Source organism: Zeus faber (genome assembly GCF_960531495.2).
Source record: "Zeus faber genome assembly, chromosome: 1".
Taxonomy (NCBI): domain Eukaryota; kingdom Metazoa; phylum Chordata; class Actinopteri; order Zeiformes; family Zeidae; genus Zeus; species Zeus faber.
Genome location: NC_137193.1, coordinates 40,016,665 through 40,037,020, shown reverse-complemented (window position 1 = coordinate 40,037,020; position 20,356 = coordinate 40,016,665). Strand labels below are relative to the sequence as shown.

The following is a 20,356-nucleotide window of genomic DNA, read 5'->3' as shown; positions in this document are numbered from 1 at the left end:
TGCAGAAGGTTTTTGCCAATGGTTTAGGAAATATTCCTCTTTTTGCACCAAAATTTTGCCCAAGAGAATTGGGGGAGGGAAATAGATTGAGGCAGCGTATCTGTCTGTCAGCATAAACCCAGTTGTCATGTAAACACATGTAAACATGCTAGGGGAATTCCCCACTGGTTGCCTCCAGGGTCATGCAATGTCTTTTGTGATGTCACAACTCCCCCTATAGAGCTAAACATTAGGAGGAAGTTATCGTCAGTTTGCACTGAAGAGGATATTTGCACGTATGTACACACATGTGGTGGCGAACTGGCACGCTCAACGTTCTTCATCCAATTACTATTTTTAAACTTGAAGCCACATTTGCGACGCTACTCCTCCCACAATTTTTTTTTTAACCACATAGACACGCAATATATGGCTATAATCCGATAACAGACTGATTTTTGGTCGAACTCGTCGACCACATCCACACACACCTCTGCACTGGGCCATGTCTCCTCGCTGGGGCGGCTGGGGCCTGAGCGTTCTCCTCTACTGCTTCCTCCTTTGGTCGTGCAGTGCGCTCAACGCACACTACAGTGTTCCACGCAAGACTGTGCCCTATCAGAGTGAGTTTAATAATATAATAACCTTATATTTGTATAGCACCTTTGATACACAACATGCAACTCAAAAGCTTAACATTACTGGAAGGCAATCATAAAATAATGATAATATTAATAGTAACCAGACAATTTTTGGTGACTAGGGGTTGGTTTAGGAACACAGAGACTATATAGGAGATAGGAGACAGTCTATGAACGAATGAAGGAATCAGAATTTCTTTGACTTTAGACAATTTAAGGTTGTTCAGAGAGGAGGGGATCTGGAACTACTCCACGATGCTGCTGAGGGAGGACCTGGGCATCCTGCTGCTGGGGGCCAGAGAGGCAGTCTACGCCCTGGACGTCCACGACATCTCCGTCAGAAAGGCTGCGGTAAGAAACACCTCTGGTCCTCTGGGTATTTCTGACATACCTGATATATTCATACATTGGAATGCACAATTGTTCATCTAAATCCAAATATTTATTTGTCTACTATACCTTATTCTACACCTTATTTCAACATGGAACAAGCCACATGAGACCGTTTGCAGTAATGCCTCATGACAGCTGTCTTTTTACTGTTCAGCACTCTTTTGTGGACTGCTTAATATACATTTTTGAAACATTTTATTGGCTATAATTTAGAAGTCAGTGTTCAAACAGACCATTACTTTGGCCTTTGAAAAAAAGACTAACATCACTTGTAACTGTATAATGACAACACAAAAATGGGCTTTACTTTTTTGAAACAAGTATTACAAGTATATACAATAATATGAGACATTTATTAATATGCACGTGGTGTCACTTCACCTAGCAGGTGATCACTATTGAGAGGTGGAGCAGAGAACATTTCAGGCTGTAGCTCTACGACTCTCCCGCTGTGGACGTAGACACTCGCTCTGACAAGACGCCTCTCTGCTTATGCAGGTTTACTGGCAAGTGACCAAACAGAAGCAGATCGAGTGCACGTTCAAGGGAAAAGATGCTGAGGTTTGTGAAACAAGTAGTTTTAAAAACATTCTCTGTCACCCACACACATACACACAGTGCCTCTGGTGGTCCCAGCTAGCAGCTCTGCAGGTCAGTTGCAGAGCTGAGGTCAGTGTCCTCCCATGCTGCTCGCCTCTCTCTGCATTTGTAAATGATAAATGTGCTAGGTTCACAGACACAGAACTCTTTCAAGTGGTTTGCTAAAGATTGTTGCTAGATTTCCAAATAAAGACAAACGGGAGAAATTTGTACACACAAATTGGACCAGCGGACAGACACTAGAACAGCTAGAGCGGTGCATCTATCTGTGCATGTCTGCAGAGGCATGCACACCTTGGTACTCTACATGTACTCACATGTAGAGTAACTGTCTTTTATCTGTGAATAAACTTTTATTGTATGTTTTTAGAAACTGCTTCTTTATATTTGAGCAAATTGTAAATTTTTTTACTCAGGTTCACTACACTGTCAGTCGCTCCTTTCTTTGTTTTATAAAACATTGATTTTAGTTTGATCACGTCTCTTCTTCCACTCCCTCCATCAGGTCAGAACTTTACTGAGATCAAATGACCCTTGGTTTCATCCAAGCCACACACATATTTCCCTATTCCCTTTATCTATTCCATGTTATTTTATTTTATTCTATATATTTTTATTTTATTCTATAAGTATTCAACTTTCTGTATTACGTTTTAGGAGTCAGTTAGTTGGTCTAGTAGAAAGAAATTTTCCTAGGACATACTGTAAATTTTGCGTGTAATCACCAGGTGCGTTGCATTACATTTCCCTGCATATATGTATGAAAGTATGTATATGTGACGAATAAACCTCTTGAATCTTGATATTTGGATGAAAATGGCCATATTGCTTCGTTTTATTGAAGAAGCATAATATGCTACTTCAATAAAATGAAGCGATATGGCCACTCTACAGTTCACAATTGTGTGACATTTCTAAATATTATTTAGAAACGTCACACAATTGTTTACTGTAGAATTAGTTTTATTTGAACACTTGGGGTTTAAATACATTTTAAAGTTAGGCTACTTTTACCGGTACTCTGCCCATGCTGTGTCCTCTTGCAGGTGGAATGCCGCAACTACATTAGGACCCTGCACACAGTGAATGACACCACCCTGTTTGTGTGTGGGACAAACGCTTTCAGCCCCACCTGTGATTACATGGTATGTATTGTATATGTGGTTTGTTCCCTAAAAAAGGGCCTCTATGAGTCAACCTTTTTAACAAGGGCTCCTTGAGTCTCAAATGTGACTAGTCGCCGATATTCTCTGAGCAAAATTTGTTTCAAGTGATTTTTATTCTGTTGGTGAGTTGTGATGAAAACTTAGGACCTTTCCTTTTTTTCAAACTACTTCTATACTTTTCTTTACTTTTCTCATTCTGATGCCAGCTTATTTTCGGCCTTTCGCTTTCTTCCTTGCCTTTATTGCTTTATTTTTATTTTCCAGTTCTGATACAAGCTTGTTTTCTGCCGCTTTGTCTCTATCATTCTCTCTTTTTCTTGCTTGCTTTGTTTTGTTGGCTTTTTTTTAGTCTTTCGCTCTCACACACACACACACACACACACACACACACACACACACGTTCCCATCCAGTGTTTTTCTGTTCTGCAGACATATTCTGATGGACAGTTGGTTTTGGAGGGAAGACAGGAAGAGGGAAAGGGGAGGTGTCCCTTCGATCCCTACCAGGGATTCACCTCCCTCATGGTCGGTGAGTGTCTGCTCCTGCTTTATCGAACGAGGAGCAGGGAAACCAAACACACAGTGCTGCTCAATATTCTCGAAAGTGAACCAACAGAAAAAAACAAAATTATTAACAATCACTCTACTGTGTAATCTGCAGTACAATGGATCATACAAAAGAGCTCAGTGCCTTTCAACATGGCACTGTCATAGGATGCCACCTTTAGTTTGTCAATTTATGCTAGACCTGCCCCAGTCAACCTGAGGTTCTATTAAGTGGAAATGTCTAGGAGCAACAACAGTTCAACCACGAAGCGGTATGCCACACAAGCTCACAGAACGGGACCACCGAGTGCTGACAAAAAAATAAAAATATGGGTTCGATTCCCGCCTGTTGACACTGTGCTCCGGGTGGTTATCTCCCAAATAGGAGCCTTTCTGTGTGGAGGTTGCATGTTCTCCCCCGTGCTCACATGGGGTTTCCTCCACCACCAAAAACATGCACACATCATTGTCTGACCAGCGATGGACACCAGGTCCCCGGGCGCGTCCACGAATGCTGCCCACTGCTCCTGGCTGCCCCCCCCCCGGAGGAAGGACAAGCCAAGGATGGGTTAAATGCAGAGGCCTCATTTCACCGGCCACCATCCAAAGCGTGTGTGCGTGTGCGTGCGTGCGTGCGTGCGTGCGTGCGTGCGTGCGTGCGTGTGTGTGTGTGTGTGTGTTGTGGTGTGCTGTGTGACAATTAAAGATTCTTCTTCTTCTTCGAAAACACACCGCCATCGGACTGGAGCAGCAGACATGCATTCTCTGGAGTGATGAGGTCTCCAGACCCTGTCCTCCACTGGTACGATGACCTGATTACCTTGAACATCATTCGTGTTGATCGTTTGGGTTGGTACAGATAGAGAGCCCCCTCTGTCAGTGTTATCGAGTTGATGAGGAAGAACTCCCGGAAGGCTGTGTTGTCACGCTCTCTGATAGGTGGGGCACTCAGGAGGCTGTTGATTTAACTCTGCAACTGGCGAGGCTGGCCATCCTTTTCACTCAGAACAATCAAAGTAGAAGTGAATGTTGGAATGCAGAAAACATTGGGCCAACCTGCCGTCACTCGGCAGTCGCAAATGGGCGAGCAGAAGAGGTGGCTTTGGATGCCTACCAGGCTCTCTAGGGCCATGTCCAGGAGGATAAAGTACCTTTCTCCCCGGATTCAAAGTAGGGCAGCTTCTGTTTGGGGAATAACATAAGCTGAGGCTACAAGCAGCTCTGTGACACTTGCTAGAGGAATTGAACTGGTAACCCCTCTTGGACCAGGTAGGCTTCCAGTCGACCTTTGTTTGGAGGAAGTCTAATATTATCCTCCTGTTTGGGAGGTGGTTCTCCGTACCATACCTATGACCAATTTAAAGGGCAGGCTTTGTTCGATTTGGGCATCATCAGGTATAACCATCTGCTGAGAAGCTGCAAGGGGGAGACCATGTTGTGTGCCCAGAGAGTGGGTTGTGGACTGAAGGTTTGACCCATGCGGCTGGCCGCTGGACGCCGGGGTGACAGCAATGCTCTGTTCGGTGGCCACGCTTCTCAAGGAGAGAGGCAACGATTTTAGCCTCTTCCTGGTCTCTCTCTGCCTGACACAGCTGCTTGCATGGCGATTCTCTCCAGCCTCTAATAGAGCCACACGTACCTGCTCGTCCAACTGCTTGCAGATTTCTGCAGCATGGTCTTCCATCTCTGATCTGATTCCTGGATCTCCTCTGTGGCCAACTATCATTCTCTCCCTCAGAACCACTGCTTGAGTGTTTGCTGGACAAGGACCCTCTGCTGCAGTTCCCAACACTGAAGGTGTAGCTTGTGGTAGGGCAATCACTCATCGTTGAGTGCTTGATGGAGTTCTGGGACTTGAAGTTCTGGGACTGGCTGACAAAAAGTCCCTATTATATTTTCTGACTCTTCCTTTTTTTCTCCCTCACAGGAAGGGACATGTATTCGGCAACAGCCATCAACTACTTAGGCAACCATCTCCATTTTCGACGCAACGGACCCACTGCCATTCAAACTGACGACAGGATGAGTTGGCTGGAATGTGAGTATGTTGTGGGGGGTGATGTGGTTTGGTTTGAGCGACACCTGTCTTGGGTCTAGGTAATTGGGCCCAGGATCACTGTGGCTGCTCAAACCACACCACCCCCACACCACAGTGAGCTTCTGCTTTGAATAAAGTAAAGTAGAATAAATAAAGTAGGCAGTGAGCGACAAAATAGTTTAAACAAGGTCCCCTCTCACCACAAATCCATTAAGTATGGATCGAAAATCTAGGTGCAGAAACTAATTGAACTGGTGAGTAGAACATGTGAAATTAGCAGTCTCAGTGTATGGGACTTTCATTTGCCGAAGCTGGAATTTTCCACCTCTGCCATTAAGTTGTCTCTTTATTTCTTTGGTACTAAACAGCATTTGAAAGTGCTGCAGACTAATACAGGACACTATGGATGATATTTGTAGATAAATGGCAAAAAGAATGTAACAGCTGCTCATGTAGGTAGTAGTCCACTGTTCATGTTTCACGTTGCCTTTACTGGGATGAGTTTTAAAGTCTTATTTTGTGCAAATTTTAGTGCCCAACTTTGTCCACATGGACTTTGTGGCTGAGAGTTTGGACAGTCCTGATGGTGACGATGACAAGGTGTACTTGTTCTTCAGCGAGAAGGCCATGGAGTACGACTTTGACAGCAAACTGACCGTGTCAAGAGTCGCACGTGTCTGCAAGGTGCAGTATTTCTCATCCTGTAGCCAGCCAAGCAGCAAGTCTGTTAAAGTTATCTATGCCGTTCCAGGTTAGGTTTTATTTATGTCCCTCATCACTGCTGCATGTTGAAATGGGTGTCACAGGATAACCTTTACAGCACAAAACCTTAAAACTAGCAGTGAAAAAGTACTCACATTCTGTGATTCTGTTTGAATATAAATATACCAAGAAAAATGTGAAGTTTGATAAAAGTGAGTTCTTCATCTAACATTATACATGACAATTAATGTGCTTGATAAAGCCACATGTTTCCCACAGGGTTTCAAGTATTCCAAAAAAAAAGTAAAACTTATTTTCCCTTTCCTATTGCAACACTCTGCTGTCTTTATAAGGTCACTGATTACTCTTGTTGAGTCCGCCCACTTCCTAAATCCTCTGTACCTTGCATTGGGTGACAGGATATATTTTCCTTCCATTTAGTGTCACTCCGGAATCACGTTTCAACCAAGTGACTAACGCGTTGGCTAACTTGTCAACAAACACCACCAGAAGCTGTTATGAGCCTGAGCTATAGTAGCCCGTAAGTGATAAGAAAAAATATAAAACGCCCAGGGCAACGACTCAGCAAAAAGGTGCGTGTGAGAAAAACGTGCGGGCAGCACTAACACTAAACTTTAATGTCAAGTAGGGTGCCACAAAATATCGTCCGGCCTCAATTGGCCCGCGGGCCGCAAGTTTGAGACCCCTGCCTTAGAGCAATCGGAGTGGAGGCGTAAGGGGTTGTGGAATGCAGAAGAGATTGGGCCAACCTGCAGGCACTAAGCAGATGAAAACGGGTGAGCAGGAAAGGTGACTGTGGATGCCTACCAGACTCTCTAGGGCCATGTCCAGAATGATAAAGTACCTTACACTACCAGATTCAAAGTAGTTGGAGCTTAGGTTTGGGAATACCATAGCTGGAGGCGAAAAGAGATCCATTACACTAGCTCCATCTTTGATCCAGTGTGTAGAAAGAGGTATTGAACTTAGGAATTGAACTGGTAACCCCTATTGTCCCCGGGTAAGCCTCCAGTCAGTCTGGTTGTAGGAAGCGTCCTCCTTGTTGGGAGGTGGCTGTCCAAACCAGTGTTTGGTACTGAATCTCACTTGTGTGAGCAGCTTTATAGGGCAGGCATTGGTAAGGAGTTGGGATTTGGGCATTATCAGGTGTAACCATCGACTGAGAAGCTGCCAGTGGGAGACCACACTGTTTATCTAAAGACGTGAGCTGGAGGTTTGACCCGTGCAGTTGGCTGCTGGGCCCCGGGCTGACAGCAACAGGCAACGATTCTAGCCTCTTCCAAGTCTCTCTCTGCCTGACCACAGCCTCCCTTTGCATTGGAATCCGCTTTGCCAAGGCCTCTTACTCTCGTAGAGCCACATGCACCTGCTCGTCCAACTGCTTAAAGTTTAAGACTGAGGATCATATTGCTGTTGAAAAAGTAGCGTTGATGCATCCGATTTGAAATATACTGAAGTAAGAGAATTTCAGCTACTTCCACCCTTGCTGAAGATAAAATTGAGATCCTTAAAGCAGGGATCCACACCCCCAGGTCTCCCTGGTGTGCCAAGTGTGCACCGTGTCCACAAGCACTGAACAGACCAAACTCTCTCTCTCTCTCTCTCTCTCTCTCTCTCTCTCTCTGTCTCTCTCTCTGTCTCTGTGTGTGTGTGTGTTTCCAGGGGGATATGGGCGGCAAATGGAACTTGCAAAAGAAATGGACGTCGTTCATGAAGGCTCGTTTGGACTGCTCCCTCCCCGAGCCCAGCCTGCCCTCCATTGTCCAGGACGTCTTCCTGCTCAAAGACCCCGACTGGAGGAAGAGTGTCTTCTACGCCGTCTTCAGCTTACAGCCGTGAGTACCAGCTGTGCGTTTCTGCGGTTTCTGCAGTCGGTGTGCTCAACAATCATTCAGAAGCCACTTTTGTCCAAAGCAACTTACAGTAAGTAAACTTTATGGGTAATAGTCAAACCAGCTGTATATCACAGTAAGGAGTAACAGTAGAGTGTAGGGTTAGGCGATGTGTCAAAATTTTCCTCCCGGTCACCATCAGCCCGACAACCGCCGATTGCCGATATATTTGCGTGTTTTGCGAACCATTCTCACTGATCGGGCTTGGATAAACCTTCTGCTTCTCGTTGCCTCGTTGTCTGCAAAAATAATTTCCAACACTGGTGTAGGAAGTCTCCAATCTCCATCTTCACTTGGCCTGAGACAATTCTTTGCAACCATCATGCAGTAAAAAACTCAAAACTTACGCTGGTCTAATGCGTCAACTAAGGATGGCTCAATACCACTTTTTCATGTCCGATGCCGCAACCTTGGGTGTCTTCCGATAACAAACCTATAATCCTTTTCCCTCTCTACAACAACTAAGCTGTTAATAATACATTTGTCTGGATGCACTTTGTTTAACCTAGCCATGCAAAAAACATCATGCTCAAACTGTGAAACATAAAAAATACATAGCCATAGGGCTGGGCCGGTTATTTCATAATTGGGCGATTGACTGTTATCGACAGTCATCGACACACATGCAAAGAAAACGTCATAATCGCCAGTTGTTAATGTTTTTCTAAGACAATCTCCATTTCCTATAAATGTACATAAATTATTTCATGTATCACCGCACGATCCCTCAAAAACAAAGCCGACAACACTTCTCCCTGCAACGATCGTGCTGTTTCTGAAGTGAGCTGTCTGTCCCGGCACGCCGGCTCTGCCTTTTACACAGACGGTGTTTGGGGCCCCATTTCGGCTCTGACTACCTCCGCTGCCAGCTCAGACGCTGATCCAAAATGCCCCCTCATTCCGTCTTCGTACCTTTTACACAGAAAGACAAGGCGGAATAAATGTGCAACAACCCCGTCTCGAACAGGCTGTGTAAAAGGGGCTTATGTATTAATAAAAATCATAGCCTGATAATATTAACTCTGCTCCTATTATTACTATTACTACTACTAATAGCACTACTACTACTAATAATAATAATAATTATAGCTGCAGGCAGCAATAGATGGGATCCAGTTCATTCCTTTTAGGTACGCATTCGTTTTTTGGTTTCTCTGAAGTGCATCACAAGTTACAAAAATTACAAACGTTGTGAACTTAAGTCTGAACCAATCAACATGGACTTACGTCTGCATGTTTTCTTCTGGCGTTTAGTTTAAATTCTCTTGAACGGTGTTTTAAGAATTATGATCATTCCTGGGTAACGCAGTGTGGACACTGTCACCCAGTTATTTCAGCGGTGACTATTTTTTCTTGAATTACATTTTCAATGTTACGTTTCCATGAAATACGAAAAACATTTCTCTGAGTATTTCTGTGAGAATTACCATATCACGGCTACTATTTTCCCGACGCCTTGCTGGATCTTGAACGCATCACTCACTTGTTCATTTGAGTGGACTCAACTCGACATGGTCACAAGTTTTTATGACCATGTCGCAAAAACTTGCGACTTTTTCATGAATTTGGCAAAGTAATAGGGACCAAAGAGATAAAATATCAATCAAGACACATCCACAGACATCTACCAGGTAAGAAGATACATAATACACACAAACAACTAGTTTGTAATCTCTAACCACGACAGAGCAACGGAGTCTACGCCGTACACTTGACACGGTGCCGTTGGACATTCTGAATCATAACTTGCACATTTATTGCAAATAGTATGATGTCATAAAGCATTTTACTGTAAATCTCATCTCGTTCATTTTGTTTAGTGGTCAAGCGCGACCACCTGGATTATTAGGGTTAAATTTGGCTGGTTAATTTCTACTCCATATGTGGATTGATTTGGAAGGTTTACATACCGGTTCAAACGACACCTCATAGGTGTTCATAGCTTATGTCATTTTTGTGCTCCAGATTGTTTCAGCCGTGTTGTGCATATTTTGGTGTCCGATGAATTAGACTGTCTGTGATTTGGGTTAAATTTGATAGTTTTTTCACACATTTCTGCACCGCATGTGGATCGATTTGGATGAAACTTAAACCAGAAAATGTTTGTGACATACCGGTTCCAACGAGACGTAAACCGTGTTCTGCCTTTCTTCTGTTTCAAAAAGTTTTAGCTTTAAAAATTCTTGAGATTTTTTTCCAAGCAATAACAATAGGGGATCCAGCCCTGCGGATTGATGATGATGATAATAATAATAATAATTCATATAGTATATAATAAATTATAATATAGCATTTAATAAATATAGCTGCAGGCAGCAATACACTGGGTCCATTATCGACACCAATTACAAATTTCCATTGGAACGTAGCATCAGTTTGTGCTGTCACTCATCAGCATTAAATCTTAAACAAGTTACAATTTTCTGAGTTTTACTTGAACGCAGCATCAGCTGATGTAGTGACATGAGTCCTGGTGACACGCAGAATTACTACTACAAGCCTATACACTTGGTGCGTGTTTACTTTATCCTAAAAATTAGAAGGGATGTCTACTACCTAGAGTCCTGCCTCACAGTGTCTCTGTGGAAGGAAATCACTCCGTGTGGAAGTTCCCAACAACATGGTTCCATTCAAACTGATTAAACACTGTCACCCAGAGACATTTCATCAACTTTTTAAACTTTTTGGACTAAAATAAAATAACGAGACATCTGTGACATCAAGGTTCTAACGAGACCTCAACCATATCCGTTGGTTCAGCGATCCCGAAAAATGCCAAGGAAGAAAATTGTAATGATAAAAAATTATCAAGTGAATTGGTATTTTATTTTCCTCGTATTTTACATGAAATATCGCCATTTATGAATTGCTTAAACTTATTTAATAATCGCATAATTATTACATGATTCTGCATGCATTAATTCTGCATGCAACTGTCTGGTCCACAAATATGACTGAGTGTAATTGTGAGTGACGTTATTCACTGTGTGATTGGTTTGGTTTCACCAGAGGCTCGTCAGAAATATCCGCAGTGTGCGCGTACAGCGTGTTGGCCATCGGAGAGCTTTTCAACGAGGGAAAGTTTAAGATGCCCGTCTCCGTGGAGACATCTCACGTGAAGTGGGTGATGTACAGCGGGGAGCTACCGGTCCCCAGACCAGGAGCTGTGAGTCTGAATACGTTTAACTCTTGTTGCAAACTTTTTATTTGCAAGGTTCGGATTCAGTTCTTTGAAGTTTTAAATCGTGTCCGGAGTTACCAGTTCTGTCCTGTGGAGCATCTCAGTGGCAGATTACCAATTTAAAACCTTTGTGAGCCCCGACTTAACGGTGATCTCTCTTGCATTTCAGTGTATCAATGATGCAGCAACAAAGCTGGGAATAAAAAGTTCCCTGGATCTCCCCGAAAAAACGCTGCATTTTATACGGGACAGACCTCTCATGGATGAGGCTGTTCTCCCTCTGATGGGGGGTCCGCTGCTGGTCAAGAAGGGCGCCAAGATGACTCGGATTGTCGTGGACAACGTGTTGGCGCTAAATGGAGAGACGATCCCTGTCATGTTCATCGGCACCGGTAAACACTTGGAGTTGATGTCACTTTGTTATAAGCCATTCATCACAGCACCAAAATACCGGACCAATTTGTACATACATTAATATTTCCGAATATTTTCCAGACATTTATTTTCATTATTTACACTTTTCAGAAAGGTAAACAAAGAGTTTCTAGGATATAATAAATGTTTTTTGAGTCACAAATGAGTTTTATGCATGTGTTATTGAAAACGGTATTTAAAACAACATTCTACATACTGTATATTAGGGCTGCCCCCTGAAAGTGTACGAGTGGAATCATCAGTCGGAAACCCGTCAGTGCACTGAGATTCTTCCAAGTCTAGCAGTCGTTTTTTTGGTCAGTCAGCGTACATTACATTAACAGGAAAAAACAAGCTTACAAAATGCACAAGGATAACATTTCAATGAAGAATTATAATTAAGGGGAATCATAAATATGTTTTTATTTGTGGTGCGTCCGGAAACGGCTCTCCGTGCACGCCGATCGCCTGTCTCTTTAAATAAATCAAATAACAGTTTTTAGGGCACGGAGGAACGGGGCACGAGTAGGGATGGATATCGTTAAGATTTTAACGGTCCCACTAATCTCTTATTGATTGAACTGCTTATTGATCCGGTACTTTATCGTTTAGGTTCTTTAAAAAGAAAAAAAAAAAAAAGATTTAAGAGGAACGGCCCCCCCCGAATAGTCGAATAATTACATTGAACAGCAGAATCTGGTTTGACTGACAATTCAGGTACAGCCCTATCGTAGATGTTGATAAATGACCCAATAATTGCAATCAGGCAGAGTTTATCTACCATTGCTTATATCTTATAATCCGGAAAACAGTTTGTTTCTTCACCAATAGTAACAGCTTGTAGCTTACCTTTTCGCAATACATTCAGTGTTATTGCAAGCACAATTATCTTAAGAAATTAATCAATCCATCTCAGACAAAAATGTTACTACTTATCAGATTATCAGTATTATTGCCTGTATTTCCTTGGTGGATACACCAAGAAGCTCCCTCATGTGGATTGAAAGTTTACAGTGGATAGAACTATAATCCTGACCCAATTAGAATCTCCTGTCATCCTCCTGCGGGTCGCAACCCAGACTTGGGAAAAGACAGTTGTAAAGTGGTTGTGTAATTGTTTATTTAATTAGTGACTTGTTGCTGTTTCCCCTGCTGACAGAGAACGGCTATGTTCAGAAGGCTGTGAACTACGCAGGAGAAATGTTCCTTATTGAGGAGATCCAGCTGTACAAAGAGCCTCAGCCCATCAGGGCTCTGCACCTCTCTTCCAGCAAGGTACCCACAAAACAAGAGTCAGTTTCTATGTAAACATACAGAATGCAAAATTTTAATGTGCATTGAGTAAATAATCTTGTTAAGAGTTTTAAGCGATTCAACGAGTTATTAAGTTATGATGGGAAAACTGTCATCAATCAAGTAATGATTGAACAATAGTAATGGTCATATCAAGAAAGTATAACCAGTCTGATTAGGGTGCGACGGTGGCGGAAGTAGAGCGGGTCGTCCAGTAATCCAAGGGTTCCTGGTTCCAACTGCTGTCGCTGGTGTGCTCTTTGAGACGTCACAAGACTAGAAGAACACTATTTGCACTTCATTTACCATTATTGTTAGGCCCACTGACGCAGACCAGAGGTGAACCCAAGAGCACAGCGCAGGAGAGCAGGTTAAGGTTCACAGAGCAGGGGTTTATTAGAACAAACAGACCAGGGTCATGAAAGCCAAGATATCTGTCAGCGAGGGCCAACAGTCAGGCAAGGAGCAGGCAGAGAATCAGAATCTGTAAGACAGGCAGGGGATCAAAAAACCAGAGAATCAACAAGGTATTAGCGAGATCACTGGACGGCACACTGGAAAGCTCAGCCTAAGCAGAGACGATCTGGCACAGAACCGATGAACTAGGCCAGTACAAGTACTGAGTGCCTGGTGAGCAAATGAGCTGGAGGTGAGGAAAAGAGTGGGGAACCCTGGTGGTGTTGTAGCAAAGGGGAGGAGCTGGATTTGAAGCCACAGGAGAGTTACTGACAAGGCTAAACTAGACTAAATTAAATGGGTGGACCAAAGAGTGCTGATCTCAGTGAGGCTTCATGACAATTATCGGTTTATTATTAGATGGCCCTGTGGAAAATTCAATTCTGAATGGTCAGTGGTGCCGATCAGATGGCCATTTCTCCGCCCGGGTTTCAGAGCCCCGTATCATTCCGACGACATGCTCTTGCTCACACTAGCTAGGGGCACCATCTTGTGACACTACAGTAGATAGAAAGTACAGTGGAAGACGAATGGCGACATTAATATCAAAATCCCCGACGTCCCATTTGGCGTTGCATTTCACGTCAACATCAATAACCGTAAATTCTGTAGATTAGTCATATGTAGGGCAATACCTTAGCTATACATAGCATACTAGTTTAAAATAATTTGATTTCAATGTATTTATTTAGAAAGTAGCTGTGTATTAATAAGGATGATGTGGAGGTCATTATCAGCTGACTGCACATTCCCCCTTAGTACTTACACTTAAGTTGTATGTTACTCTGAAACTACTGTGGGATTATGTTGTCATAAAACGATTGATTGGATTGTTTGTGTGTGTATGCGTGTCCAGGGTCAGCTTTATGCAGGCACAGAGTTTGGAGCTGTCCAGATTCCAGTCAGTAACTGTAGCCGCCATGAGTGGTGTTCAGACTGCGTCCTGGCCAGAGACCCGTACTGTTTCTGGGATCTCTCTGCTGAATGCTGCTCCCCAGTGAACAGCTCCACCTCTGCTTCACACACCGTCATTCAGAGTCTAACGGAGGGTGATGTCTCACGGTGTCCTCAGCCAGGTATACCATATAACTGTAATTGTGGAAATTGCATGGATTTATGTGGGAATGCAGGTTGGGTCCCTCCTGGGTGCTGGGTGGTGTTCAGCCTGCTGCAGTCTTGCTTTGGGCACAATCCCAGTGATAAAACACAAACTCTGCATACACTAGCTGTGGTTGTGGCACTTTGTGCTTTGAGTGTTTTTGTGGCTCCGGAGCGTTTCTGAACAATCCTGCGCACACGTGGGTAAACACATGTTGTGAGTGAACACATGCACACACGCTGTCAGCATCTTCTTCACATATTCCCTTGGAACACTGGAACACTTTTAGTTTCTGGGGTGTTAGAAAAAGAGTTGATTTATTTTGGAATGTACTTTAATAATTATTCTATTTAACAGTTTTACCACATTTATATGTAGCAGCTGAGACAAACACTTTGCCTTTGGTGTGTGTTCCAGACTCAGTAGCAGTTGTAAATGTTGCCTTCCTGGTGGGAAACAACATCCAGCTGCCCTGCCTGATGGACTCCAACCTGGCGCAGATCCTGTGGCGCTCTGCAGGTGGACTCCTTCACTCCGATTCTAAACACTACATCTACAGCGGAGGCCTCTTCATCCTCAATGCGTCGACGTCAGATGTTGGCGTCTACACCTGCGACTCTATCGAGCAGGTGAAGGGCCGGACACACAACAGGACTATGGCGGCTTACCAGTTAAAGCCCTACATTGGCTCAAGTGCTGGGGGCAGCACTGGCAGCGAGGTGGCCGTCACTCTGCTCTCCTTGCTTTCTCTGTCACTGATTGTGGCCATGTCCTGGAATCTGTACAAGGGAGGCTTTGGAATGCTGGTGAGCTCCTGTGAGTCCCAGGTGAGGCCCCTGATGGATGAATAAATTCAAAACATACATTCAAAACTCACCCTGATGGGACCCGCAGGAGGAAGCATGTGTGTCGCTAACAATAACACTCTTCTTTAGAATTCAAAGGAGAGTGAGAGCTTCGTTCTTCCGATTGAACCTGTTCAAGCTTGGACAGACACAGGTACATGGATACCTGAGCCCGCAACAACTCCCCCTCAGTCTGACTCTAGCCAAGAAGCTGAAGTACAGGACGAACGCCCTCAGTTTGACTCTAGCCAAGAGGCTGAAGTACAGGACGAACGCCCTCAGTCTGACTCTAGCCAAGAGGCTGAAGTACAGGACGAACGCCCTCAGTCTGACTCTAGCCAAGAAGCTGAAGTACAGGACGAACGCCCTCAGTCTGACTCTAGCCAAGAAGCTGAAGTACAGGACGAACGCCCTCAGTCTGACTCTAGCCAAGAAGCTGAAGTACAGGACGAACGCCCTCAGTCTGACTCTAGCCAAGAAGCTGAAGTACAGGACGAAATAGAAAACTGAGGATTCATGTTTTGTTTTATTCTCTTTGTAATAAATTGAGAAGTGACATGATATGCTTTAATTTTGTGTCATATGTATTCTGTGCAGATTCCCGTGAGTGTTGCACTTAACTCAAATGTTTTCAATGTTTTTAAAGTAATTTGAAGAAACCTGTCATTTTAAATGTGTTTGCTCCGGTGTTTGATTATTCAAGGCTGACAGTACCGGTCACTACACCGGTTGACTTCAATGATGACAGCCGCTCTTTATACTTAAAGGGGCCCTATTATACTCCTTTTCAACAGGTTAATATACCGTAGATCTCTGAGGTCCCCAAAACATGTCTGTGAAGTTTTTTTGCTGCAAAAGCCACTCAGATTATACATTCTAGCCATTCTAACATGCTTTTATAACCTCCTGTTCTCGATGAGCGGTTTCGGTGTGTTTTGCTTTAAATGTCAATGAGCTGCCAGGCGCCTAGTTCTGTGAGCCGATGGGGTTTGAGCATCACCTCCCTCCTAAGACCCCAGTTTTGTCGGCCAAAAGGATTTGAGCATGAGTTGCAGGGTTCCGTGAGCCAATGGGGTTTGACCATCAGTAGTAAGGTTGCCTTGTATGAAGTACATTAACCTTCACTGATTTCCCCTTGTCAGTCTACCAAAATCTGTTTCTGAACAAATTTTAGGCGAGGAATAAGCCATCCAGTTGCTGAATCGTCACTCATGTATGATCGACGAGGCCTAGTGGCTTTTTTTGTTTAATTTGATTAGGAAACATCTGAATATAAAATTGAACAAAAACACTTTTTATTAGTTTTGTTTGGAGAAAATGCTTTTGTTTTTTGTTTTCTTTGAAAGAAACACAGCACAGTTATTTTCCAAATACTTGCATGTCCCTTGTCTGCAGTTGCATCAGACAGTTGGTATTAATTCTTCTTTAATTTAAAAGATTTTTGCTGGTCTTGTGCAGTGGCGCACCCAGAAATTTTTCATGGGTGGCCCGATGCGACCACACATATAATGTGGTTTTGAACTAAAGAGAACCAGGAAGGGAGTGGGAGCGCAGCCAGAGCATGTGCATGCAAGATGCACGGGAGACAGAACGGGAGTCAGATGTTAACAACAGCTTGGAGCTTGGTGAGGATGAAGGAAACTGTGGTGATGAGAGGAGGGAGGGAGGGAGAGTGAGTGGGAGGATCTGGGGAGAGGGAGTAGAGCCATGAAGGCGGCTAGTCTGAAGAGAGAGGAAAAGGATGGAGCTAGTTCAAATGGAACGGAGAGTGAGGGGAGAGAGACTGAGGAGAAGGATTGCAGGATTGCTTCATGTAGTGGTACGATTCGAGGGAGAGGGGGGAGCTAAAGAAAGTTGACCCGATAAAGCTAACTAAAATCATTAGAGGGCAAGATGGAGAAGTGAAGTATGCGAGAGTTTTGGGAGATGGTAACTTAACGCCTGTAATACACCGGTATCTGAAGCACAGATGGAGAAGGCAAAGAAAAAATGTAATACTGTTGGAAAAGTCAAAGCGGTAAGAGTGGGGGAGAAGAGGGATGGTGGTTGCAAGGGGGCCATGTCCGGAGTACCTCTCAGTGTTGGTATGAAGGAACTAGTGGGGAAGTTGAGGGTGCAGAATAGTTCAGTGAAAATTGCTAAAAGAATGACAAGGGGATCTGAGAAAATGCAGATGGAAACCATTTTGGTGGAGTTTGAGACAAAGGTTCTCCCAAAGGAGCTGTACTATGGGTTTATAATATAGAGTAAGAGAGAAAACCTTTGAGGTGCTTTAACTGCCAGGAATTTGGGCATGTGGCTCAGGTGTGTGAAGGAAAGGGAAGATGTGCTTGATGTGGTGGCGATCATGGGTATGGGAAGTATGGAGAGGGAGTGGGGCCAAAGTGGCGTGAAACTGTGGGGATAACCACAGTGTTGCCTTTCGGGGATGTGAAGTGTTGAGACGAGAGGTGGATGTACAGCAGATAAAAGCCAAGGAAAAAGTGCCTTATGCAGTGGCGGTTAAGAGAGCTGTAAAAAACTGATTAAGGATGGAGAATATGACAAAGCACGAAAATGCAGAAGAACAACAAGGGCAGAGAAATGTACGGGGAGAAAGAAGAAACTGGTGACATTTAAAGCAGGGGTGATGATGCAACATCTGAGACTAAATTGAAAACTAAAAGGATCCAGGTTATTATTAAAGCAGCAGTGCGCCACTTGGATATGATAGGGTTGAAATGGGAGAAATGAGGGATGAGCTCAGTGTACAGTCAAGTCGAGAATCAGGATGAATGGGTTGATACTAATAATGTTACTCCTTCAGTGGAACGCAAGAAGTCTGATTGCAAATGGACACTACAAGCAGTTCATACCCAGTAAATGAGAAAAACCTGACATATGCATTCAAGAGTCCTGGCAAAAGCCTAATTTCGATTTTGTCATATGTGGATATGAAGCAGTTAGGCGAGATAGGAAAGATGGTGAAGGTGGAGGGTGTGTCACTTTTGTAAAACGGGATTCCCTACAGGATACTAGGTGTAGGGAGTGAACAGCAATACATGGTGCTAAAAGTTTGTGGTGAGAGGAAAAAAGTTAGTGGTCATAAATTACTACAACCCATGTAAAAGGCTGGAGTTAAAGAAGCTTGAGGAAAAAGGGGGGCAGGATAGAAATAATTTTGTATGGTGCGGGGATTTTAATAACATAACCAAAAGTTGTTGGAAGGAAAAAAATGTAGTGGGCTTAAACGATGGAAATAAAACAAGGATAGATTTTAGCACCAGAAATGAATCTGCTTGATCTCATGCTGGTTTCCAATAATATGGCACAATGTGAGATTGTAATGTATATCAAGAAGGAATCACAGGGAGTTCATAGGGACTGACCATTACCCAGTTTTCTGTAAAGTCAACATTTCTACATCACTGACAGCACAAGACGGGGGGAGGTAAGTGGATTTTTGAGAAGGCTGATTGGGAGAAATTTCAGAAAGAAACTGAGTGATACCTGAGCCAAATTGATTATAATATATAGAAACATTTGATCATAAAACAAGACAAGGTGTAATGTTAGCTTCATTAGAATCCATTCCTAAAAGTAAAGGCAAAGTAAAGAGGAAAGCAGCACCATGGTGGGATGAGAAATGTAAAGTAATAGAAATAAAGTAGAGAAATAGAAATAAAGCATTAAAACTTGTGAAAATAACACATTTCCAGCAAATGATTCCGTACAAACAAGCTCAGGTAGTTATAAGGAGAACAATAGGACAGGCAAAACAGATATACTGGAGAAAGTACTGCAACTAGATCGGGAACACCACTCAGTAGGAGGTATGAGAAGTGGGGGGGATGATTAAAAAGATGGAGACAGGAGGGAGTGGAGTTATCCTGTGTTGAGTAGTGGAAATGATATTGCAGTAACCAGTTAGGAAAAGGCTGAGATGATGGGGAAGGCTTTTGTTACAATACACTGTTCCAATAATTTATCTGAGGAGGGAAGAAGAGGGAGACACTAAAAACCAAAAAACTTAAGGGCACTAAGGAGAAAGGGAAGCACTGAGGATGAGCAAAATGTCCCGTTTAGCGTAGGGGAATAAAGTACAGTTAAGGTGCTGGCAAAAACTGGGAAGAATGCATCAGGGAAAGATGAAATGTTACATCATGCTGAAACATTTAAGTATGGAGGGACTGAATAAATTGTTGATGCTATTTAATAAAGAGTGGGAAGAAGGAAGCGGTAGTTATTCCGATCAGGAAACCTGGGAAGGATCCCAGGGAAGGATCCCAGGGAAGGATCCCTGGGAAGGATCCCAGGGAAGGATCCCTGGGAAGGATCCCAGGGAAGGATCCCAGGGAAGGATCCCAAGCATCCAACCACTTGTTGTGAGCATTGTCAGGAAGCAGAAACGCATGTGCTTGTTAGTTGCAGGAAGTATTTTGCAGAGAGAAAGGACACGATGGAAGAAATGAAGAGATCAGGACTAACAGAAGGAGGAGTAAAGAGCATACTGCAGAGCGGGGGAAGCGGACGAGGCAGATGCTCGGTCAGCTTCCTGAGGGAAATCGGACACACTGCACATTGCACGGGTTAACTAACTCCAGGAGATGGCGGTAGTGCAGCATTGAGGACGCAAGAAGAAGAAGAAGAACAAGAAGTAGAAGAAGAAGAGGCGGGCGGGGCTTCCCGTGAGAAACAGCGAGGGGGCGGGGCTTCAGGGCTGCGACTGAGTCGCTTACGTCCGCACAGCAGCTCCCCAGGGAGAGTGTATTTCCCCGAATGCCACCCGTTCGTGCAGCAGTTCACGTCCGAGTGTGAAGTTGTGAGCGAACATGCATGTTTTGTTTTGAACGCCCACAGCATTAGTGCCTCAAACAAGCAGAATGGTTCGGAGCAATGTTTCTGCAGTTAATAATCACACAGGCGAGTGCGGAGGAGTTCTCCATCCGGTGCGCTGCTGGGTGTTAAAATAAGTGTAAGATTACACGCCCCTTGAGATGTCCACGCTTGTTTTCTGTGACCAACTCATCAGGTTGACATCACTGCATTGCTTGTTCTTTGGCTTCCTCTACCTTCGGACAATAATTGCATATTCTTGAAATCTGATTGAA

The 20,356-nt window shown here is 43.7% G+C and overlaps 1 protein-coding gene across 1 annotated transcript; it reads left to right on the top strand.

Annotated features, from left to right (window-relative positions):
- Positions 1 to 484: 484 nt before the first annotated feature.
- On the top strand, positions 485 to 20,157 carry LOC307248206 (semaphorin-4E-like; the record flags this gene model as incomplete). Its single annotated transcript, XM_080024507.1, has 18 exons — positions 485 to 602; positions 829 to 971; positions 1,512 to 1,574; positions 2,660 to 2,758; positions 3,209 to 3,308; positions 5,253 to 5,363; positions 5,896 to 6,047; positions 7,749 to 7,921; positions 10,988 to 11,144; positions 11,329 to 11,551; positions 12,733 to 12,848; positions 14,179 to 14,398; positions 14,839 to 15,248; positions 15,406 to 15,752; positions 15,864 to 15,869; positions 16,794 to 16,938; positions 18,681 to 18,696; positions 19,850 to 20,157. 18 exons carry the CDS (start codon positions 485 to 487, stop codon positions 20,155 to 20,157), a joined length of 2,907 nt encoding a protein of 968 aa, XP_079880633.1.
- Between the last annotated feature and the right edge of the window lie 199 nt (positions 20,158 to 20,356).